Below are 25,162 nucleotides of genomic sequence, written 5' to 3' on the forward strand. Positions count from 1 at the left end.
CTGAAAGTTCTGATTTTGTTGCTTGGAATTTTTTGAACACTTTTGTCAAAAGAGTGCGGTATACAGATTTGTTAAAGAGATCAATATGGGAACACCACATTGATCTTTTTAACAAATCTGAGTTTCCAATAGCGACCAATGATAACATTCGTTTCCCATTGCAACTAACGATAACATTTGTTTCCCATAGCAACAAGTGATAACGATCTAAAAGAAGAAAACATGTTTAGTCTCCTAGCCTGAAAACAAATAAAACTGTTTTTTGAAAACTAAATTCAATTTTTCTTTTCAACCTTTAAGAAGATGGTTTGCCATAGGCTCAGCACAGAAATAAAAGCAAGGCTGAAGGAGGACTGGCTAGGCTCCATTTTTTGCAAAATACTGACCTTATACTCTACAACAAAATAGGGCAAGTTTTAGAGGGCTATAGTGTACCCAATTAATACTCCACGGGTTTAAATACAGCCCGGCCAGTGGCGCATAACAATATTTTTAACAATTTCCAAAACTCTTTGAAGGTGTAATAGCTTTGATTTACAATACAATTCAATATTGTCCCTACTCATGGATGCATAAACGTACTTTGTCCTTCCACATTGCATGCATTTTTGTATAAAGTTAATTCCTGAAACGGATAATATCCCAAATTTAGATGAAACAAAAATAGGGCACTGTTTGTTTTAGACAACTGTAACATGAATTTGGAGAGAAAAATCCCCAAAGGTAAAGTCTTTCTCTATTTATGACGAATGGGGGCGCTGTAACCATGAAAGTGTATCTTAAAAAATAAAATAAAATCCTTTAAGTACTGCTGAAAGAGGGCGCCATTTGGCTTTGCGTAAGACACCCTCTCAGTTGGACTTTGGATTGACACCCCTTTGTGTGCTAGTGGATGGTTCCAATCACTTAATGACGTCATTCAACCAGTTGCCTGGGAAGCATTGCACACACACACAGTCCCATATCGCCCCAAGTTGACCAGAAAATTGCCGTCAAAATCATTGGAATAAATGTCATTTGCCACAAAATCAATTAAATTCAACAGAGCTTGGAACTTCTTAACATCATGATCAGTGGAAAGGAACAACTTTGACTGCCTACTAGTACTACTGCAGTTTTCTTTGAGTAAACAGTCGCTTGGAATCTGGACTGGAGTCGGTAAATTTATTGTGAAATTTACCGAAGAAGAGGGTTGCGGTTGGACTGAAGCATACCGGAGTTTTTGTGCTGTGGACCCGTTGAAAATCTCCTTGGTGTAGGACCTCTATCGTGGCCTCTCGGTCTGGTGTTGTGGCCTATAAAAGCAACATGTCGGGTGGGGGAGAATCGTAAGTAGTAGTTGAGGAAAACCTTGAAACTTTTTTTTTTACAGTTAATTTGTCTCGACTATTTACTGACCATGCCGGCTGCTGTAACATAGTCCACTAGAAAGACTGTGGCTGTGCAGAGCCAGCAGTGGTCTATGATATTGATATGACTGAAATTCTAAAAAGGGAAAAAAATTACCACATCAACAAAATTACCACATCAAAAACTTGTTTTGCCAACAAAGTCAATAAATGCAAACGCAAGTAAACTGTGATTAAATGAAAGCCATTCTTTGAAATTCAAGTAATAACTAACATCGATTAAAAAACTAGTCTTGCACAACTAGTTCTTTGTTTTATTAGCCTCATTACATTATTTACATATTTACATGGAATATTTGAAACTTCTTGAACTAAAACGATTAAAAAGATATTAAACTGGAGAACAATACATAACAAACAGTTGTTTGATTTATTGATTAAATGTCTTTTATTTTGTTCTCATTTTTAGGGTGAAGGTGGCCGTGAGGGTCCGACCATTTAACACAAGGTATGTATGATCATATGCATTGTTATTGTATGATTGATACAAATAAACAAAATGGCTCAAGAATCATTGTTGGTAATAAAGGGTTTGAAATGTCAACTGGACTCAACAAAACAAACTCAACAGTGTACTGTTTATCCCCTAAAAATTTGTTACATCGAACAGACCTGAAATTTTACAATGGCCATGACCTTTGTTGCCCCGTTCTTGGGCCTTCATGACCCTTCCTTAGATTTGCCAGTGGAAGTGCCCTTTACAAATTGAAAATGGCTAGCCCTCTTTTAAAGATGAAATTCTTGTAGAAGTAGTTCTGTTCCGTACTTTTATGAAACCAAAATTGAGGGTGGGGGAGACTATATTTAAAATAGGTTCTCATTACTTAGATATAATCCTTTTTCTGCACAATTTTAATTTTAATTTTAATTTTTGTTGTGGTTTATTACTTGATATTAGAATTAAAAAGTACTGAGGCTTCCCATGTTGTGTTTCAAAACTTGGGTGTTATCCCTGGTTATAGGACAGTTTGAAGAAAATCAATTGAAAAAAAGGATTGAAAGTTAACTAGTTCTTTGGCTTTTCTGTTTCTCATCACAGGGAGAAGGAACGAGGAGCGAAGCTGGTTGTTGAAATGGAAGGAGCAACAACAAGACTTCTCAGTGTTGATGGAGGTGAGATTTGTGATTTGCTAGATCCAGGAGTATCCAAAAACCTCAAAAATTTGTCAAAATCCATTTTGCTTGTTTTTGTTGGATTCATTTGAATTGCATTAGCTCACATAACCTGATAATTCCTGACAACCCTCTGTTGTTGTCTCCCCCCCCCCAAAAAAAAATACAACAAATAAAAACTAAAATGTTAGTGCCAAACTTGGTGAAACTTTCACAGGTTGGTTGGATGGCGTTGTGTGTTTATTGAAAACAAGCATGTGAATGAATTCATTTGCACTTTGTACAAATCATCTTATCACATAAAAGTTCTTCTGGCAAGAGTGTATCAAAGGTCACAAACTTTGCAAGTTGGAGGTGGTTTGGTAGTACATGTAGGCCTACATATTGTTCCCTAGTGAATGCCACAAAGCCACTGCGGTCCAGTGGTGTTAGACTGCACAACTTTCATTACAAGATTGTGGGTTCGAATCTCTCAAATTAACTACTGATTTCTCTATGACTAAGAAAGCATTGTCGTCTGATTATGAAGTTCAATTTCTTTATTTGTGCAATTCATAATCATTGATGTAAAAAAACCAATGTTTACCATAGATTGGCTGTTGCCAGGTTGGCGATTACATGTATCCCATTGTGGCAATTTGCTGCAATTTGCTGTATTCCATTGTGATAGGAAGATGATTTAAACAATCGAAGAAAAAGCATGATACAGCATCACTCAGCTACAATATTCACTCACTCAATGTTTTATTCTTTTATACTTTTGTAAGGTACAAAACTACATGCACCAAGCTTTACCCACCTCCCCCCACTCCCTTGGATTATTTACATTTATTGATTGGTTCTAGTTTCTTTATTTGCTCAACAGTTTGTTTTGTCAATCTTGAGTTGACTCAAGGATAAAGAATACAAATTCCTGAACAGTGTCCTTGAGAATGAATTATTCATAAATCTTCATTGAATACGAACTTAAGGGGACTATCCCCTCCCGTATTCTGCCGCTAGATTCTGTCATTCAAAGTGCTCTCAGAAGTCATTTGTTCTCAAGTGTCCAGAATACCTATTATGCTCTGCCCAATTTTTTTTTTTTTGTGGGGGGGGGGGGGGCAACCACTTGTAAAAGAAACTGCAACAAATCCTTTTTGTAGCTGAACAATTTTTACTTCAAGAGACTACAATCTTAGTGTATGCACAAAAACAATCAATTTTTTTATTGTACAAAATAAAACTTAATTTCATTGTGTAGGTTTTGCAGGGAAAACGTTTATGATTTGTCATGGTGTCTAATCTTAGTTTGTTATCCCTTTCTCTTCCCCCCACGTGACATCTTCCTCCTTTTCCTGACCTTTGACCTCCAGGTGAAGAACCCAAAACAGTAAGTAATCACCTGATTCTGAACTTGGTTAATTTTAGCAATAACACACTATTTAAATGGAATTTTTGTAAAGGTTTTGGAACCTTCGATAGATCAAGTTTTGGGCCATGACATCATGAATGAATCCCTACTTACCATGGATGTAATGTAGTTTACCTGAGAAGTTTCAGCTTCATTAGCCGTCAAGTTTTTAAGAAAACAAAATGAAAACCACAGAGCAATGTTTTCAAGAGAGTTGCATAAATCTGATGTGTGCTATAGCAACTTGCTACCATCATTATCTTCAAATCGTGTAAGTTTAATGAAAATCTGTGGAAAATGGGTTTGTGATCTACAAAAAGTAAGTATTCTGTGTTGAAAATATGGCGCAGAATGTGTCTTGAACACCCCTTTACAATCTTAAGTTTCTGTAAAAATAATTTGACCTCAAATGTGTTTTTATATATTTTCTTTATTATTTTTTTTTTAGTAGGGAATACAAACTAAATTGACTTTGTTTTGTTGTTTACCTCTTCAGTTCACATTTGATTACTCCTACTGGTAAGTGAAAACTCCCTTCTTTCTAAGTCTAAATAAATGCCCTCAATGACAAAATGGTGACTGCAGGTCATTTTCACTGTTTCCTATTTTACACAAACCACTGCTTTGAGAAATTTTTCAGCATTGATATTGTACCAACAGTTCATAATTGCACAAATCAAGTAACAAACATTCTTCTGACTACCGGAAATCTGAAACTCTGTTGCCTTATTTTAGTTCGGACTTTTGTAACTGGTTCCTAAACAATCATGCTTAATGGTATTTAAAGTGATCAGAACATGAACGACTATTAAGACTTTGAAACAAAGCTGCTCATATCATGCATGGTGTCCCTAACAAGTCATGTTCTGTAGAAGCCCAATTTGTCATTTAATTATTAGTTTTACTTCAGTAACCATGGAGTTGTCTTGTTAGAACTCTTGCCTTGATGCAACTTCAAAGTGTTTTTGTGTTCCATAGTTACATATATACAGCGTAACCTGTTGCTGATAACCATCTCTGATTAATGAGACCCAACCCTTTAACAAATCACACCGAGGTCCCAAAACTTGGTTGCCTGGCGAAATGGAAAAATCCCTGCCCAGTTTATTTGCTTGCCAATCAATGTAGTGATGCAGTTTGCTATAGTGGAGAATTGTTAAGTAGGGCACATTGATGGGGCATATAGCGGACGTAATACAAAGTCAACACAGACTCAAACAACAATTGTGATGCTAGAGTAGATTTAATAGTTCTAGATTTGTGTTCTCGCATGCTTATAGAGTCATCAAACTTTGGTGACGTCTGCTGCATGCTTGTTTACATTTGCAGTGCTCTCCCTTAACAGTGGTCCGCTTGCAAAATACCAGTGAAAACACCGGAGGACCAGTCAAAATTCTTTCCATTGGTCCTGCTGCTGGCTAGTTCAGTGTAAGAGAGTGATCCCTGTTCATTTTGAATTATGGACTAGTAAAAAAACTGAGGTTTTAATGACTAAGTTTTAATTAATGACTAAGTTAACTGGTACTGCAGGCCAGTAACTGAAAAGGTTCTGGGCCAACCCTGAATTTCATCCTCCATGGTTGATTATTCGTCAAAATGTTAAGTCACCACAAACTGTACACAGAGTGCACACAAGCATGGTATTCTTTACATGGTTTGTGTGACTTACATATTGCATACTGTGAATAAATGCAAATTCAAAGGAATGCAACTGGTCAAACTCTGAATTTAACATGCAAATAGGTAAGGATGGATACAGATTGTTCCTAAAACGCCCCACACATACCACAGCATAATCAACATTGCTTTCTAGATTTGTAAGTTAATAAAATAATAATAATCAACATTTTAAAACAAATCAATCACAGCCTGTGACCACCACCGCCACCCCCCCTCGCCCCCAAAGGCTTCACTCCCAATATTTAGAGCTCTCTTTTTATGACTTGTACAATGAAAACACTGAGATGCCCAAAAAGGCAATTGTATAAGAAAGAGTCATAACTTTCATATTGTTTAACAAGAAAGACACCTACTATTCATAGCTTCCATATTGTTTTCAAGTGTTTTAGAACAAATTGGGTTACACATTAACAGACAACTCCAAGTCTGATTTTGAACAAGTGGGGCAGTCGAGCAAACCTAATTCTGGATTGATTGACATTAATGGTTTATAAAAGAAAGGGAAAAAAGGTTTGGTTATCTGAAATTTGTTTATCAGTGCAGTTTGATTGGCTGATGTCTAAGGGCAGGCTATAGTATCAAATGATTTTGAGCATTTTTTGATTGCTAGAAAATCTAGCCCCAGCTTAATGAGCTGTAAAGCTTGCTAAAAATGTTCTGCTTAAAGCACAAAATATGCAAATTATCAGTCACAAATGGTACATGTGGAATGGTATTTTGGCTGGTAACCTATTTTGGCTGGTAACCTTATTCTGGTTAGCACAATTCTAATGTGGTTCACTACCTTTTATAAATTGCAGTCAGCTCTATGAAATTAGGCCCATTCTGTTAGCATTCATTGATAAAGCATGACATATGATTTGTGTACCTGGAGATATTGAAGGCTGTTGTTTAGTTTGATTGGTGAATAGGTTGTTTGGTTGTTGCGTACATGTTTAGTGAATGATCAGGATAAATTACAAGCCATAGAAAGTCTTTCCTTACAAGGGAATTCTGCTAAGCTCCTACAAGGGATAAACGCGAAGAAGGCAACAGCCAATCTCTCTCTCATCCAAATGGTTTTCTGTGAGCCAATTTACTCTTTTTTTTGCATATTAATATGCAAACCGTCTAGATAATTTCGTTTGAAAGCAGTATAAAACAACTCATTCTTTTTTCTTCAGAAAAAAACAAGAAAAAACTGTCCTGGCTATTACTACAAATAAGGCCCTTTTCAATATGACTTGAGATTAGGCTGCGCTTTGACTCCGTCAGTCATTTTAAAAACATAAACTTTTTTTTAAACTAAAATATTTCTCTATTTATTCTTCTGTTGTTGCTATGTGGAGGATTTTTTTAATTCAAAAGCTCAAATTTATACACACTTCTAAAAGTATACAGTTTGGAAACGCAAGAACTGCAGTACTCGTTTGGTTGTTGGGTAACATATATGTGCTTTAAAAAAAATGAAATGCTGGCAAGTGTGTTTTTCAAACCCTTATCTCATTATATGTACAAGACATTCACATTGTTTAATAAAACAAATGTTGTTGTTGTTAATGTTCTGGTTCTTTAAAATAAGACTCAATCCAATCAAACTGTTATAGGCAAGAAATCCTGAGTCCGCTTTATATTTTGAAAACCCACAACGTCAACTGTAGCTGTACCCCTTCCTGCAGTATAAAGGATTTGTTCAAAGCTATCACATCGTCTTAAACATCAAGAGTGCTCGTTATTCTCAGAAATTAAAAACCAGAATAGATACTAACAGGCATGAAGTCTAAAAATCCCCTTCTTGTCCCTGTGTGTCAATGCTGATCAGTTCCATTCATCCACTCAACCAGCCTCCTTTGTTAACCATATACAACATTTGGAACCCCATCCTGCCATTATTGTTCCATTACATAATACTTTGGTTCCAATGGTCTCCTGACTGCCTATCAGGATTTACAACAAAACGCTTCTCTAGTTTGCGAGTGTGCTTCCACTCCTTACCTCTATTGAAGAGTCAAAACAGCTTACCTGCTGTGCGTACACTATCACAGTTGGGTACATAGCAACAGCAATCTGTGTCGCACACACATACTTGTTGCCTAGAGGTGGCGTTGTGTTGACACTGAAATAAACCATGCACTGGTGTAATTATAAAATAGTATCAAGTGCTTGAGGTTGACAAATTCCAGACTAGATAGCCTGTTACATGTAAATCATTAGTTAACAATGGCCCATTAATCTTGAATAGTGGCTTTTCAAAAAATTAAAAGGTTGTCATCTTGAAATATGCCGCTTTAATTCACAAGGAATGAAATAAAGTAATAAAACAAATAAGGAATTGCTACATGTATTCGTCCCTGCCAACAAATACCGCGTCCGTGAAACAGGCAGAAAGAGGTCGCGGAAGACCTCTGCGCAGCCACCGTGACATATCAGTGACGCTAAGTCCATTTGGGAACGCTTCACGCTGAAACCTACCAATAACGCTATAAAATGTAGTATAATATTAATAATAATAATAATACTGTTTATAGCGCATGTCTCTACCAACAAAGTACTGAAGTTACCTAGTATACAGTTATACAGAAAGATATTTAGTAACATGCTTAAAGCGAATGTATCCCTCTGGTTTTTATTAACCGTTAAATTGTCTTAATTCCATGTAAATAAAAACTAACCTTTGAAAGTTGCATTTCAAAATGCAGTGTTGTTGAAATATCGCCAGATATTCAGAGCGGTTAATGTTCACCAGGAAGAAGAATCCGTAATTGGATCACACAATCTGAGATACTTAAATCTGATAGAACGTTTCTCAGATTATTTTATTTCATTTGTTTATTTTAATTCTTCGGACAATACAAACATTATAAAAACCAGCAGAGGCCGTCCAGGGAAAGGTAAAAGTAAAAAAAAAAACTGTCATCAAAAAAAGATGTGCCCTCCCAGACCTTGCTCATAAAAAGGTAAACATTTTGTAAAAAACAGAAATCTTAAATTGTAGTGAAAATTTCAAAGAATTGTAGAGGGTAAGAAATGCTATTTTTTTTTCAAGACCTCATTAGTTCAAAATGAAATGTTTCTCAAGATGCTTTATACTTTTAAAAGCTGCTGTACTTCTAATCAAGTCAGTTTTTAATTGCCACCCATTTTAAGAGTGATTACCCCAAAAAGTTTTCACAAACTCTGACTGAAGTTCTCCTTCCAACTTAAATCAATAAATAGCCACTCAAACTGACTTTGATGTTTAGTTTGGCTTCATAAGGTTTTTATCTGTTGATGAAAAAAGGGTAGACTTTCAGATTTGTTTTCTGAACATCGACAGGAAAACTTGCCCTTTGTCTAGGACCTGACATGGTGTTCTTATTAAACATCTTACTAGCTACTTGTTGGTTGAGATTCATAGCTGACAGAAAACTCTAAAACTAGGATCTAAATTTTAGGCATAATTTGAAGGGCATTTCCAACTCTATAAGTAACTCCTGGAGTTTGAGAATGCAAGAATCTTCAGGGAACAGTATCCTTGTCCTTACAGATCAAAGAGTGTATCTGAACTAAATATCAGCTACCGTTTTTCTCGAGCCAGACATCAATTGTCTGAGATCTAATAAAACTCTTTTCTTCGATTGGATTCTAGTGAGTTCAACAAACACTGTAATCATAAGGTTACTCATGAACGAATTTACACTAAGAGTTTATTGTTACTCGATGTGTTTGTTTTTGCGTAGCCTTGGCAACATATTGTTAAAACTGAAGGGAAAGTCCCTAAAAAGTTCATCTAAAGATCCTTTGTGATTGTGTATTAAATTGTGCACGTAGTGTTTGGTTTGGCGTTTAATGAGGCAATACAGAATAAATAAACCTGGGAAATCTGATTATAGCAACGATGATTGTACACGAATTCTGAATAGAGCAAGCTGACAAATGTCAAATTGATGTAGTCTGAAGCTAAGGGTCATTGTGGGGCACTAGCTCAAAGTTCCCAACAATGAATTTAATCTTATTTGCAAACAAAATATTCGTGCAAGTTTTGTTGTTAAATGCAAAGTTACCATACTGGGAGAGGTCGAAGTACAGTCGTTGCGAAATAATTACAAACATTTCCATGACAAATTCCTGTCGCTTTTATATCCAGTGCATCTGTTCTTTTTGTTTTCATACTAGGGAATTCTTATTCATAACTTGATGTATACAGGCATGCTGATTTCCTCTTTTTATTTTCAAAATAGCGCCATAGAAAACTGAAAACACTGTACAAATGTTAGGTGCGATCGGACATTTCCTCTTTTTTTGCAATGAATTAGAATGTTGCATACATGTATGTATCTGTGTACTTGTGCAGTGTATGAAAAGCTTTGACATGACTCCCATGTTTTAATGGATCAGTTATGGTTCAGTGGTCTGTAAACCATGGTTACCAAGAATAGAGGGATTGTTGTCATTAGACAGTGAGGTAAATAGTTCAATATTACATAGAAAGGAATTCCAGGCTTGGAATTACACGCAGGCCAGGTTTCACTGGTGCCCCTTCAAAGGTTTTCAATTGACTGTTAAGATTCTCCAGTTGAAGTGTCCTTTTGCAAAATGACAGTGGCATTGTTCTCTTGAACATGAATTTCTGGTATTGAAAAACATTACATTCTGTTATTTGAGGTCCTACTTTTGGTTGTCTTGTGTCATTGTGTATCAGCAGAGTTATTGTTTTTTGTGCCAGGAGTGTCATAATTGACAGACATGGCGCATTAGAAATTTTCAGTATTATTATTATTATTAATAAATGGATGAAGTTTGTAATTAATTTTCCTATTGACAAGTAAAAAACCAAATTGTCCTGTGTGTTAAAAAATATATAAAGATTGAGTGAGTGTAGCTGTTTCTCCACTGCTTTATTCACTTTTTGTACTCTTTAAATTAAATTAAGGGTAAAATTAAAATAAACTAAAAGCATCTCAATTTTGACTTATTCAAAGTGTGCAAATACCCTGTTTCTGCTGTTTCCCAGCTTACTGGGGTGTGTACAGCCATGTGCTGCTGTGGCGTTTCAAAGGCTTTTATCAAACACAATTTCAACCTCTGTCCTTGGAGTTTCTCGTTTATACCCTTGGGTGAAGAGAAGCAATTCTAGTAAAGCATTGTGATTGAACCTAAACCACCAGAACATGAGCTTGATGCTTTAAACCGCTCGGCATGACATAATATTAAGCAACATTTTACACCATTTTAACAACTGTTATAAGGACTCTCCCTATTGGAAAATGGGTGCAGCCCAAAACTTAATTTAAGTAGAATCCCTAATTAAAAAATCTTCCATAATTATGAAAAATTACAGCGGCACCTAGTATGCAGGGACAGGATTCTTTGCAGTCGCTGATAAAGTAAAAAAACTATTACTGGGAAAATCTACTTTTTTTCTTCTGTGTTTCACAGAACTCGGGGAAAGTGCTGAATATACAGTGCTAACACATATCGGTGTAAGTTGGTAAATCCAAAATGAATATTCTTTTTCCCCGATGCAATTTTAACATCTGAGAAAATCTCTGTTTGTTTTTGATTGTTGTATCAGGTCACATGACGGCTTCACAGAGCAGGATGATGCTGTTTTAGCTGCGAACCCCGGCAGTAAATACGCATCTCAACAAAATGTCTTCAATGATCTCGGCCAAGGTGTCTTGGACAATGCCTTCCAAGGTACGCTTCTTTGGGCCATTTTGATAAATTTAATGTTAAAGACACTGGACACTATTGGTAACTGTCAAGTTGGTGTATCTCAACATATTAAATGCATTAAATAACAAACCTGTGAAAAATTGAGCTCAACCGGTCGTCGAAGTTGCGAGATAATAATGAAAGAGTTTTATGCTAATAATTATTTTGAGTAATTACCCATAGTGTCCACTGCCTTTAAGTGCTAAATTATTGTAAACTAATCGGTCATTTGATTTGTTCTATCTGGCATACATGTAACGCTACGACATCAATTGCAGCTATGATTGGAAATATCACTAAGGTGGTCTTGGCCCCTATTCCCCAGGGCCTAATTTCAAGGCTGTACTTACTTACGCTTCCCATTTTGTAAACTTGGGGTATAATCCTTGGTTATAGGCCTACAACATTTACGGAGACCCCTAACATAAGGGCAGGATGGTAGAGTGTTGGCACGTCAATCCATAGCTTGCAAGTCCAAATCCCCACTATTTTTTTTAACCCACAATTTAAAGTAACAAATCTGATATTTCTTTCCCGCAGGGTTCAACTGTTCACTGTTTGCGTACGGCCAAACAGGATCCGGAAAATCCTACTCCATGGTCGGCTATGGACCAAACAAGTAAGTCGTTAGGAAAACCAAGAAGTTGTTTCAGTTGTTAGTTTGGTTGAGGTAGAAAATTACATACTGGAGTATTCGTGTGTTAGCGCGCAAGCTGACGCGCGTGCTAATCTATATACTAATGCAAGTAACATGTCTGTTTGTGTTAGAAAAACTCCCAGGTGCCTGTATAGATCGGGCTGGAAATTTATCTCTGCATTTTTTTTCTTGGCTTCGTGCGGCACCTACTAGAAATTATTGCAGATAAATGTGGCTGTGCACATTTACATTCAAAGTTAATTATCATTTATTTATCATTTTTGTTATGATTTATTTTCTTCTAAAGGGGTATTGTTCCCATTACCTGTGATGTCCTGTTCCAGACAATAGAGAAGAGTCAGGGTGCTGTGGTAAGTGGAAACCAAGCTCTTTTTACATTCAGACAAATTTCGTTAGTAGGGATGGAAGACTTTCTGCCTTACAATGTATTGCATCATTTTTGCCGTTTAAAATGTAATGAGTGGTATTTATTTCCTTTTGTTGTCGAAACAAACTTGATTTACTTCTCCAATTGGAAGTATAATGCAATAAGTAAAACCAAGCAATGAAGAGTAACTTGATTTCAACATCCGTTGAAGCTCTATTTAACTCTTTCAGTTCCAAGGTCGAACAGATGTACCATCTATTTTATGTACTCAAAAAGTGCTTGATCCCTAGCTAGACCTCAACACCTAATGCGGGCGTACCAAGTATTTGCGATGAGGTGTATGGGCAACTTCTCAACATACATGTAACATACTCTCCGTATTTCTTCTTCTTAGAAATATGAGGTCACCTTCTCCATGCTTGAGATTTACAATGAGCAGGTTCGTGACCTTCTGCAGAAGGTCAACCCAAAGGGAGGCTTAGCAGTTAGACAGAATCCCAAGGAAGGGCTCTTCTACGTCCAAGCACTGAAGAAGGTTGCTGTGGGTAGCTACAGAGAAATTGAGAGCAGAATTGAAGAGGGTGAGTACTGCTGACAAATCTTGATCTTGTGAGAGCAGGGGTGTGGGGGGCTCACGAGGGTATCTGTGGGAACCTGCAGCCAATTTCATGAAACGCTAGGATTAATCCTATCTCGTATTCGAGTAAGGACGAATAACTCGTGCTAACTTAGGATGGGTCAAATGCGTCCTATCACTCAAGTCAATTTTTTTTTCAACCCCAAATCATTTAAAAGATTTTAAAATTCTCTTGTGGTTTCTTACTTGATATTTTAAAGTTCGTCATCATTTGATTGAGTTGTTGGCATTTGATTTATAGGTACGTCCAATAGAACTGTCGCAGCCACCCAGATGAACGCAACTAGCAGCCGAGCTCACACGGTCGTCACTATTCAGTTTGACCAAATCAGCAAGAACGAATCTGGACAGGAGACCAAGAAGACTAGTGTTATCAACCTGGTAGATCTCGCAGGTAAAAACTAAACATAGGGATGAAAGTACTCACTGGTCGCAGAGTTTGATTTTATGTTGATGTCCAAAACACATATTTTGTTTTTAGAAACTCTACCTAACTATAAGGAACTGTACAGGTTCCGTAATTGGTAACTAATGTTTTTATAGTGGAGCATATAAGTTTTTCTTGTGGCCATGTTTTCTTGTAGGTAGTGAACGTGCAGACAGTACTGGAGCCACTGGTGACAGACTAAAAGAAGGAGCTAATATCAACAAATCATTGTCTTCACTTGGAAACGTCATCTCTGTAAGTACACATAGGCCTGATACTTCACAGAGGCAACAAAAAGGCGATTGCCTCTATGCCCCCTGGTCATTGCCTTGGTGCCCTTGAAATCAGTCTCCTGTAGAAATTTACAATTTCCTCATAGGGTGCCCTGTACCAAGGTAAAAATGCCTTGATGCCTTTGCCCTTTCTAAAACGAAGCATACAGGCCCACTTATAAAACTAAAAGAAGGTGATCCCCTAGCTGCTGCTTCATAGGTTGTATCATAAATTTGGGTGTGATCCCTGGCTACACGGCAGTTAATGGTTGTATGGCTTCTGACTGGTACCTCTGAACAAAGCTATTGACAAAAAAGGGAGACCACCATCATAGGGATAGACAGCTCATGTATGTATACCATAGGTCCTTTTGGTAAGGTGGTTTGCGACAGCTAATTTTGTTTGCTCATTTATTTCCTTTAAATTTACAGGCTTTGGCAGATCTCTCCATGGGTAAAAAGAAGGTGCTTGTTCCATACCGTGACTCAGTGCTCACCAAACTACTGCAAAATGCCCTGGGTGGTAACAGGTAATCAATAGTTCTAGTTTGAAGTTTATGAGTTATTGCACAGAAGCCTGCTGGCTTATGGATGTAAGGCATTACATGGCAAGATATCAGTACTCATAAGAACATTATGTACCCAAAATGTAGATACACGGTGTTAACGCAAACCAAATATATGTTGATGTAACTCACCATGCAATGCCTCAAATTACATACAAAGCTTTCCTGTTCTGCTTCTGGATTTGTTTCCCTTTTTGTGCTATTGTTTCCTTAATGGATCTTATAATGCAGAACTTACACCCAAGACACCAGCTTGTAGAACTTGGTTAGTTAGAAGACTTTAGTGCCTAAACAATATCTATACTTGCTTTATATCAGTTTATCGTGGCTTGTTGTGACTGAGCGGTTAAGTGCACCGGTGTCAAGGTCTGGTGTTTCTGATCAGTAGAGTGTTGGTTCTGAGTCACTGTCTTGATATCTTTAAACAAAAAAAGATTGTTTTTTTTTTAATGTCCCCTCTGTACAAGGCGAACTTGAAGGGTTTGGGTACTCTTTGTAGGATACACAAAACAGTATGTCCACAGACTCACAATAAACTTGCACCGTTTGAAGATAATGGTAGTAGAAAGTTTCCCTTAAAATATTACTTGCTGGGGTGCTGTAGTTTTTGAGAAATTAGTATTATTTTAGCATGTACATTTACAAGGTATTTCTACAGGTAAATAATATAATATATATCTTCATTCACAGTGAGTAGGGATTAAACCCTTTAATGTGAAAGTGGGAAAGTATTTTTCAGATGTTATTTCATTGTAACTTCTTACTTCAGCAAAACTATCATGATCGCTGCCCTTTCTCCGGCCGATATTAACCATGACGAGACTTTGGGCACCTTACGCTACGCTGACCGTGCCAAGAAGATCAAGAACAAAGCCGTGGTTAACGAGAACCCGGTGGAGAAGTTGATTCGAGAGCTGCGAGCGGAAAACGAGAGACTTAAGACTGCAATGTCTGGAGGGACACTACCATCAGCAGCCGACCAAAGCAGTGTCAACATGTCCCCGGAAGGTAGGTCAGGAATGGGATTTTTCCATATCTAACCTAAAATTATTTGTTTTTTAACCCCCACCCCCAAATAAAAAAAATTAAATAAAGAAATAATACACAATAATTTATTATTATTTGTTTATAACTAAGATCAAACTAATAAGATAAAACCACATGGAACCCCCCAGATTGCAGAGTGTCTGCAAGATTTGCATTTGGAAGCTTTCCCGCTCCAAAGCTTTCTTACTTTGCGCTCATAGTTGAGGGTTTTTTCAGTAGCCCTGGTTCGTTCACTTTGGATTGTATTCATTCACAGAAACTTGGCTGCTTGTTTCCACTTTGGGGGAACATATACCTTTGGTTTTTAGAATTGTTTGATTATTTAATTGTTTATAAATGTAGATATGCAGTAAAACATTTCCATTTCAAAAGGTGGTAGCTTTTTCTACAGATATTGACGAACATCTGAAAAAAAGGGACGGTAGACGTTTGGTAATCACTCTTTAGATATACATTTCCATTTAGATGAAATTGTCTTATATATTGCATTGGTGAACTTCCTTAGAGAAAGAGAGAATGAGGCAGGAAATGATGGAAGAGATAAAAGCCCAGCTATCGGCCAACCAAGAAGCCATGGAAGACTTTGACTGGGACAAGAAGGTAAGACATCCAAAGAGGGCAGTGAATACCCTAATGACAGACCCTTGAGATTTGGGGCAACATGTGTAATTTAATGCTTGGTGCCAGGAAGAGAAGTCTCCTTTAATTACCTTTAACACTACAAGTGTTGTACATTGATTAATGCTCTGGTTGCAATATATTGTCTTTAACAAAAGTATTAGGGCCTGGATATTTTGGCAAAGCTGGACTACAAGGAGTAGTCATCGGAATTATTAATTCAAAGGAAATAACTGAGCAGAAGTAGATTGTTAAGGATTATACTAATGAGATCTGCACCTAAACAAGAATTAAAATCAAAAATCTTGAAAAAAGGAATGGTAAATATCATCTTGAGTGTGTCCGCGTGCATCCATTATTGTTGTGCTATTTATAGTCTTTCGATCATGGCTACTCGAATCCTTCTCACATATTCTGACTTTTTGTATTTCTTTTTGACTTCAGCATGCCCAACAAAAAGAGGACGACCCAAGTGGTTTGACTGATAAAGCCGTCATGCAATCCCGCAAGAACAAAGAACCTTACTTTGCCAACTTGAACGAGGATAATATGCTGAGCGGCGTGGTCTTTTACTTCTTGGCTGCCAGCGAGACGACGATTGGACGCAAAGATGCCGACCCTCAACCAACCGTTATGCTGAGTGGCCTCAGGTATTGAAACCCAGACCACCCTCCCCCCCCAAAAAAAAAACCCCAGACAAACGAAACTAAAACAAACAACAACAACCATTATGCTGAGTGGCCTCAGGTGTTGAAGTCAATGTAAAGTGGTTACCCGTTTGGCTGACCTGTTTCCACTATTTCCAAAAGTTTCAGTTGCAGCCACAGAAGAAACAAAATCACAAATTCAACCAATAAAGTTTGGGAAGAAAAATAACATCGCAAGAAAAGAAGGCGATGATGATACTGTAGAGCAAACAAATTTCATGTGAGGGTCAAGGAGTAGAGAGTTGAGAGGTTAATCATTTATTTTAATTATCTGTGCTGACCAAATCACTTTCTGGTTTGTTTAGCATCTCCAAGAAGCACGCCATCATCACCAACGTTAATGGGGAGATCACCCTCAAGCCTTACAGCTCAAGCTGTAAGATCAAAGTCAATGGTCTTCCCCTGACAGGAGCCCGCAATCTGGAACATCTTGACCGTGTCATGTTCGGCTCCAACCATATGTTTGTCTTCCACAACCCCATCAATCCCAAGGCGCCCGAGGGGACACCCAACAATATTGAGTGGGATTTCGCCCAGAAGGAGTTGGCCGAAGCTAGGGGATTGACGGCGGGTGGGAACCTGACAAAAGGTGGGAGTTAATATTTATTCAAATTTTATATTTATTTAATTTCTCGGTTAGATTACTAAAACGATAATGCACATTAATTAGGTGAAAACATTTAAAGACATTAACAGCAAAAGCAATTAAAATACAGAGGAAGGAAAAAGAAATGGGTGTAGCCCGTAGAATTATCTAAAAGAAACAGTTTTTAGAGGCTCTCCTCTTTAGCTAATCCTTAAGAGAACAACAATCAATTGAAATGTCAAAGGATTCTCTTCTTAATGCAACACTTAAACAATGAGAGTGTCACATAGAGCCGTCAGATGAAGATAAACAAATAAAACTCAGAGATTGTTCTTTGTGGGGATACCGTTTAATTTTTTACCTTGGAAGAAAAGATATCACACCTTATCACTTAGTAGAAGTGTTTGAAAGGCATAAACAGAAAAAACAGGAATGGAAATAAGTCATTTATGTATTGGTTATTATAGAGTGTTATTATTAGTATTATTATAAATATTTGTATTGCCTAATTGCTCCAGATCAACAGAGGGCGCAGGATCAAATCTTAGAATTGCTGCCGATGGTGAATGAGGTGAATGCAGTCAGTGAAGAGCTGGACAAACACAAAGGCTTTGAGATTGTACTGCTTAGTGAAGAGGCACAGGAAGGAAATAACAGAGAGACAAAGTAAGACTTTCTATTCTTTCATTCATTTTTATTAGCAAACCAACTGGCAGCACAAAGCTGAATTATGTGGCATTAAAAGGTAAAAATAATTAAAATTACACAGATAAAAAACATAAAATAGCACTACCACAGTACAGGGGTACATAAATACATTTAACACAGCATATTAGAACATATTTGATGTAGTTTGTGTCTATTTATTTTGTTCTTTATTTGATTTTTATTTCTTGGTAATGGCAGACTTTTGGAGGGTCCTTTTACACAGTGGTCGCCAGTAGAGTGCGTGCAATACTGAGCAAAACAGGACCATTATGTCTGCTGCTTCCAGCACCTCTCAAGTCTCTGAAAAGACTAAGCATATTAGAAGAAATTTGTGTAGTTTGTTTGTATTTATTATGTTTCTTTATTTGATGGTTGTTTCTTAAAGGCACGTAACAAGTGTAGACTGTGCACAGCACACATCATACACATTGTATCTTCATTTCTCTGTACCAATGTCTCTGAACAGTGCAATGAATGCAGCACTGAGTGTAATGTACGCCAAAGGCATGAAGCCAGAATGATTCACTGCAAGAAATGATGATATTAGGACTGGTAATGCACTTAGCCCTTGACACCATAGTACATGTGATGTGTATGTGATGTACACTATGTTAAATTTAAATACAGTTAATGTACAAAAATATCTGTCAGGTAGCTTGTGTAATTTTTTTAAATGGCTTGTAATGTACATTGTACATGTAGGCCTCTATCCTGTTAGTGTTATGCAGCAACACATTTTGAATATAGTATCCTGTGCAAATTGGAATCAAAATTTGTAAATTATTTATGTGTAAAGAAAAAGAACATCACTGGTATTTTAAAAACAGAAAATGAAATCATTCCACTGGTATTCAATCAACACAAAACACCAACCAAACTGTGCAATGATCTTACTTAGTTAAATAAAGAAAACACAACTTTGTTTTACAAACACAAAATATAATTATAATATTTTGTGAATAATGTTATTAGAGGAATAAAGGCTTATCATTTAAAAAGTAGCATTCATGTTTTGACAAAATTCACTCAGGTACATATACGTACATGTACATGTAGCTGTTTTCAAAAAGTCCTTGTCGTACATGTACATGTAGCTGTTTTCAAAAAGTCCTTGAACTAAATCAAGATCTGTATGACAGCTCACCATGTTCAAGGGTTAAAACCCAAAACCTGAACCACCTCTCATATCATGTGCAATGAGAGATGTCCTTAGGACCTTGGGTCAGTGACTCATTGACCCCAGGGTGAGTCATTTGCATTTACACTGCGCATAAATGCATACTGATGATCACAACACACCTGTAGTCCATGAATGCATTGTACACCCTTCCATTGGACACATTATGGCAAAAGGTGCAACACAAAGTACAGTATCTCACAAGGAGTGATTCACTGATTATTACTGACCACGAATGAACTGTAAAAATATACAGCACAAGTACTTTGTACACCCCTTGCTCTATGCATGCTCTATTGTGGTACACCCATGTTGAAGTTGTGTTATGCAAGTACAGTGTACATGTAGTTGTTCAATACACTTTCTACCTTTTCTGATGTAACTAAAATCAAGTTGTCTTGTCGTTATGAAAGTACATGTAAACATTTCTAACTATTTTTAAATAGGTACATGTACATACAACGTTACGTGACTGCATTTTTTTTATACAGTAAAATGTATCCATGAATAGGCCTAAGTTAGGCTCTGGCTTTTTTGTGGGTCTCTCCCCCTCCCCCAAAACAAAAAATAAAAAATAAAAAAATAAAAAATAAAAATTTTAATACTAATTGAAAAACTAAATTATTAGTATTAAATTCAAGCACTGTACATGATGCACAATAATCAGTTGACCTTCAAGAATCTACTTTTTTACATTTTTCCAAATTCCGATGCACTTTTTGGATTTCAGTCAGATGTATGTGTCCTGACCGTTTACAGTGTGAATGTTTGGTAACATAGTTAATAAATTCACTATCTAATCAGGTGGTACTGTGATAGCACTCACACGTTCATAATAATGACATAGTCTTGACTTGACAACCATGACAACCATGTCTCTCAAGATCATTTGAGAGAATGCCTTGGGAAGACAGGAAGTGAGATCAGTCCCCATCCTCCAACTCAAGGACATTGCTCCATGATTGTACATGATGCAATTTGTATTAAAGGCTTATTTCCCTCAGCCTAACCTCTCCTTGTAGTGGTCATGGGGACAAATCCATCTTTCACTAGCATCATCATGAATGATCACAAGATCTTATGTCAGCCCTGGAATTTTATCTTTCAGAGGGCAAGGCCATTTCATTTTGAAAAGGACAGTTCCATTGGGAATCTTGTAAAACCTGTAAGATAAGTTTGAGGGTGCACCAAGACAATGGCCTCTGTGGTCTCTATTTCCATGCCTGTGTTTCAATGTGTCAGAATAGTCTGCACAGCTACATTAACGTCCGCCGATATATCAAAAATAATAACAAAATTGATATATTTTTGACATCGAAATCGCCGATGTCACTTTTTTCATCATATTCGAGTCACTCAAAAACCATTGATTTTGCGCGCATACCGCCGGGCAAAACCTTTGTGTTTTGGCAGCCAGCTAGAAAGTGCATGCAACCTTACCATGACTGCGCGTCTTTTTGCCCGGCGAAACAGGATTATACAGTGGTTTGTCAACAGAGGGCGGTTTGAATGTAATTAAAGGTCACATCGTCTATAGATTTTATATATATTTTTATTTGATATGATATTTGATGTGCTATTTTCCAAATTGTTATGCTGTTTTTGTCCTTGTACCCTTTTGTGCCATCGTTTTTTTTATTGACTGGATCGCCTTTAGATAGTGATTATTTTCGCTTGTTGGTTATCTGCAGGCTTGTTCTCTGTGTAGTCATATTTTTATTGCCTATTCTTTGTATTACTGTTTGCCTCGAAATAATTATATAAATAAATAAAATAAAATAAAGAATAAAAAAATATATATAAAAATATTTATAAAAAAAATAACTTGGGTACAAAATTACTTAGGTATGAAATGACTGGGGTATAAAGTGACTTTGGTGTAAAGTACCTTAGATAAGAAATCACTTGGGCACGAAATGACTGGGGTAAAGTGACTTGGGTACGAAGTAACCTTGATACGAAATAACTTGGGTGCGAGGTGAATTGGGTACATGATTGAAGAGACTGACATTCATACTGAGATCCACATTGCAGTTTTGCTATCGTCCTTTGGCTCCCGTCCCCTTCTCATGCTACAACAAGCCTGATCGGAATTGCAGCTGAGCATGTCCGTTACTACTGAAAACGTAATTTGTCTATCTCCCGGGTAAATTGCGTTGTCAACGGACATACGCAGCTGCATTTCCGAATAGGCTTATATTATTACAAATGTACAACAATTGAACACCCACCTTGGAAACGCATCAAACCACCATGTCTTCTTGGTGTCAGGGAAAGCAACTCGCATCCCAGACATCAGAGGAGAATGGAGGATGACAGCGGCACATTCATAGCGTGCTGCCAGGTCTATCGTAGGCACTGTACCGATACTCTGTCCATACAGGATAATGCTTTCTGGGCTAATCCCGTATCGAGAACGGAGGGCTTGCCAAGCAGCGTCGATGTCTGAATACAGGTTCCGTTCCAGAGGCTTACCACCGCTGGCTCCGTACCCAGAGTAGTCATAGCTAAATATATTGCAATTGATTCGTGAACCAAGTCCTATGTAGAAACTACTCATTTGTCCAATGTCTACTGCATTTCCATGGCTAAAAAGAACAGTGTATCTTGGGTTGGATGCACAGCGTACAAACATGCATGCTGTTCGGTTTCCTCGTTTATTACGGGTGTAAAACACTTCAATGGATTCCAGTTCACGGTCCGAATACTGCCACTCTGCTCGTTCTGTCAAATTCAGGGTGCCTTTTGTGCCAGTTTCGTCTGTTACGATATTGTAAGTTGGTTCTGGTGGCAAGAATGCCAGCTTGGCCGCGATGCGAGAAGGACATGGCGGACAGCAAAACAAGCAGCACAACTCACCGACTGTAAGGCCATTCATTCTGACTATCGGCCTTCAAAATCACCACCAACAAATTCTACGTGATGTTTTCCTGACTCCCCGAAGGTATTCCTTCTTCTTTTATCCCGGAAAACCGATAAATGTTACCTTTTCTGTGGGTATTTTGTCAGCATCTGGATACTTGCGACTCTTTCTTCTCACAGCAGCCGGTCAGTGACGTCATTCACACAGGTCATGACGAGCCAACAACCTTGTTCTCGGGACTTGGGTTGCACTGTCTGTAATAACATTATTCCTAAACTGTAATGACGTGTAAGATTGGGAACGAGTACATCTTGACCTGTATAGTAGAGTAATGCCATAAAATTAATTACCTGATTAGGGAGGATCGGATGGCGAAGTGACAGGCTCTTTTAAGGGTTTGCATTTTTAAATTGCAAAAAAAAATATTGATTATTCACAATATTAAAGCATGATGCTTGATGCTTGATGAGTAAATCATTGAGAAACATCATTTCTAAAGTTGAAAGTACAACCATGGAGCTATATGGTACAGGTGCAACTATTCACAAATCGTAGGACACACTTTTAAAGTTTTATAGGCCTAACATGGCATGAATTATCATAAAAACTTCCCTTGAAAATACTTACATCGAAATGATAATAGTTTTTGTTAAATCGGGTTGAAAAAGTCAGTCAAATGACACAAACACAGTTTTCCATAGTGAAACAAAGTGCCGGTGTCGCATGCAATATGTCCTCTATGCAATACTATCCGGAGGACATTATTGCATATGCATTAATGTCCGCCGGTTTTGTATATGCAATCGTGTCCGCCGGACGCTGCCGCGTAATGCAATTGTGTCCGCCCGGACACGTTTGCATATGCAGTTGTGTCCACCCCCATGCAAAACCGTCCTTGCAGTAAATAAACCGCCCTTTTGTCGACGGAACACGTTCAACATTTTTTTTTACCAGCTATAGTGCCTGCATGAATGACATGGGAAATGTTCGGCCGTTTGACTTTGATATTCGCTGCAATCATAACGTGAGTATTCATGCTGCATGCACATACGTAGGTTCAGTGCATCCCATGCACGCTCGCTTACGCGCGCATGCACAGACATGTCCGCTCCAGACACGTTTGCGTATGCAATCGTGTCCGGGGCTATGCAAAAACCGTCCGACGGACATGTTCATGACTGTACATGTGTGCGAAGCGAGCGTGCATGCACTGAACATACGTATTATTATGTGCAGCATGAATATTCACGTATTTTATGATTGCGGTGAATACCCATTGGCCGAACATTTTCCATGTCATTCATGACATGCACTTAGCTTGTAAAAAAAATGGCGAACGTGTTCCGTCGACCAATGGCGTTTAATTTACTGCAAGGACGGTTTTGCACGGGACGGACACAACTGCATATGCAAATGTGATCGGGCGGACACAATTGCGTTATGCAGCAGCGTCCGGGCGGACACGATTGCATATAATATATATGCAAAAACCGTCCGGCGGACATTATTGCATATGCAATATTGTCCTCCGGATAGTACTGCATAGAGAGAGGACATATTATTGCATGCGACACCGGCCCTTATGTGACGGGAGATTCTGTCAACCGGAGATTCTCTAGCGCCCTCTCTTGAATCCTCCTCCAGCTCAAGTTTATTTCCCATTCCGGGACATTATTATTATCAGTGGACAGATTTCCCAAGGACACTGGCACATGTGACGGGTGCGTTGGTGCAGCTATACAGCCAGTCAATAACCGACCGACAGCTTCTATAACTTGATCTCTAGTTTGGACAGCGATTCGGTAAGTCTATAGAGTTTCGCTTGCTAAATCTGTTGTAGTAGTAAATTGCAAGTAATTCAATAGCAAGCTTTGATAGTATGCAATTATAAATTGTAAGTAGGACATTCAGATGTGTTGTCAGTAGGCTTATACCCAACTGGGCGAGGAGTAGTGACGATTTGGGCCAACACCAAGTATTACACATGTAACACTGTCTTATAATGTATTGACACCATCAAAATTAATAATGTTTGCTCTCGCTAGAAAAGTCTGACCGAGTTACACAATGGGTGCGTTCGTTTAGCTTCTTTGGGTCGACCCCGGTGTGTGGCGGTTTTTTTTTTCCCAGGACAAGTGTGTGCAGATAATTACCCACGTTCGTCCTGGTAAAAAAAAACGCCACGCACGGGGGTCGACCCAGGGGAGCTAAACGAACGCACCCAATAACTGTAACGCTGTCTTTTTGACACCATGAAATAAATTTTGAGCTCGCTAGAAAAGCAAATCTGCCGTACGAAAGCATTATGTCTTAAACTTTTTTAAAATCCTCATTCATATTTAAAGATTTTAATTCAAAATGCCCTTAAATCAAATTTGTTTCACCGTGGGAGAGATTACAGTAAATTTCAAGCTTTAAAAACTCAAACCATTGCTAATTTAGAGAAGGGCTCGGGGTCTGCGTGGGAAACCTTCTTCTTCTCTTTGGTCAACAAGACGATGATAATGAACTAGAAAACAAAATACAGTAATAAGTTGGTCTTAGAGTAAGGCGCCAAAGTTATGAAGAGCCCTGGGCATACAACGACCGAATTAGAAATATTCGTGTCAGAAAGCACATACCGTGACCCCAGAACAAGACTGTTCTCTTTTGCTGACACATCAACGCGAATGAAAGTCGATATTGGTCTCATTAGACTTTTTAAAGGGAATTAATGAAGTCAAGTTGATTGCTAAATGATGAAAATGGTCTTGCCCCCCGGGTTTGCCTTGCTTTGCGCTTTTTTAAATTAGAAAGAGGAATCAGATTGAGCTTTGAAATGGTTTAACATGTTGATTTGCACAATGATGATGAGCGGTAGACCGATGACAGGACTTTGGTTTCATCAAGGATGTCTTTTCCCGCCTCTATGATCAAAGGGATGGACTGAGGGCAAACGATTCAGTATTGATCATTCATATTAAAGGGATAGAAAGTCTGAGAGTTGTCTGCTGCAGAAAGATTTTTTTTTAATGTATCGGATTTTATCAGAAAGAACATAACCCCATGATTGCGTTTCTGTGCTCGCTCGTGCAATCGTGCTCGCACTGTCGACCTTGCACTGTGGTTAGAATTAATTTTAATGTCTCAAGTCGTACCGCGCTCTCTTCCGAAACAAATCCGCTGTTATCGTGATGACTGAAACAAATTTGTTACTTTTAAACTCTCTCTGTCAGATTTGGCTTGGATATCAGGTCCCAGGGGCCCTGAACCAATTCT

At 37.9% G+C, this 25,162-nt stretch overlaps 2 protein-coding genes across 9 annotated transcripts in view; one reads left to right on the forward strand and one right to left on the reverse strand.

The window, feature by feature from the left end:
* The window catches only part of LOC117289353 (kinesin-like protein KIF28P), an 80,331-nt gene that overhangs the window by 30,200 nt on the left and 24,969 nt on the right, over window positions 1-25,162 (forward strand). For 6 of the 8 annotated variants that reach the window (XR_004518934.1, XM_033770442.1, XM_033770443.1 and 3 more), the window contains exons 1-17: window positions 930-1,328; window positions 1,819-1,857; window positions 2,449-2,522; window positions 3,878-3,894; window positions 4,412-4,434; window positions 11,129-11,253; window positions 11,812-11,890; window positions 12,216-12,279; window positions 12,691-12,877; window positions 13,175-13,327; window positions 13,518-13,615; window positions 14,065-14,162; window positions 14,968-15,206; window positions 15,751-15,845; window positions 16,308-16,513; window positions 16,876-17,159; window positions 17,675-17,822. Coding sequence is in view for 7 of the 8 variants with exons in the window: in XM_033770442.1 (XP_033626333.1) it covers window positions 1,309-1,328; window positions 1,819-1,857; window positions 2,449-2,522; window positions 3,878-3,894; window positions 4,412-4,434; window positions 11,129-11,253; window positions 11,812-11,890; window positions 12,216-12,279; window positions 12,691-12,877; window positions 13,175-13,327; window positions 13,518-13,615; window positions 14,065-14,162; window positions 14,968-15,206; window positions 15,751-15,845; window positions 16,308-16,513; window positions 16,876-17,159; window positions 17,675-17,822 (1,949 nt within the window). In the remaining variant the exon portion in view is untranslated. Of the gene's footprint in view, window positions 1-929; window positions 1,329-1,818; window positions 1,858-2,448; window positions 2,523-3,877; window positions 3,895-4,411; window positions 4,435-11,128; window positions 11,254-11,811; window positions 11,891-12,215; window positions 12,280-12,690; window positions 12,878-13,174; window positions 13,328-13,517; window positions 13,616-14,064; window positions 14,163-14,967; window positions 15,207-15,750; window positions 15,846-16,307; window positions 16,514-16,875; window positions 17,160-17,674; window positions 17,823-25,162 lie in introns of those variants that run through there. The other 2 variants (XM_033770440.1, XM_033770441.1) reach the window with 1 other exon arrangement.
* LOC117289355 (alpha/beta hydrolase domain-containing protein 17B-like) lies at window positions 21,221-22,087 on the reverse strand. The gene has a single exon (XM_033770451.1). The coding sequence runs from the start codon at window positions 21,917-21,919 to the stop codon at window positions 21,236-21,238; it is 684 nt and encodes a 227-aa protein (XP_033626342.1). The 5' UTR covers window positions 21,920-22,087; the 3' UTR covers window positions 21,221-21,235.

Source organism: Asterias rubens, chromosome 4 (genome assembly GCF_902459465.1).
Source record: "Asterias rubens chromosome 4, eAstRub1.3, whole genome shotgun sequence".
NCBI lineage: Eukaryota > Metazoa > Echinodermata > Asteroidea > Forcipulatida > Asteriidae > Asterias > Asterias rubens.

Bases quoted from the DNA above. Each gene is read 5' to 3' on its own strand.
- LOC117289355 (XM_033770451.1), bottom strand. From the start codon at position 21,919: ATGAATGGCCTTACAGTCGGTGAGTTGTGCTGCTTGTTTTGCTGTCCG.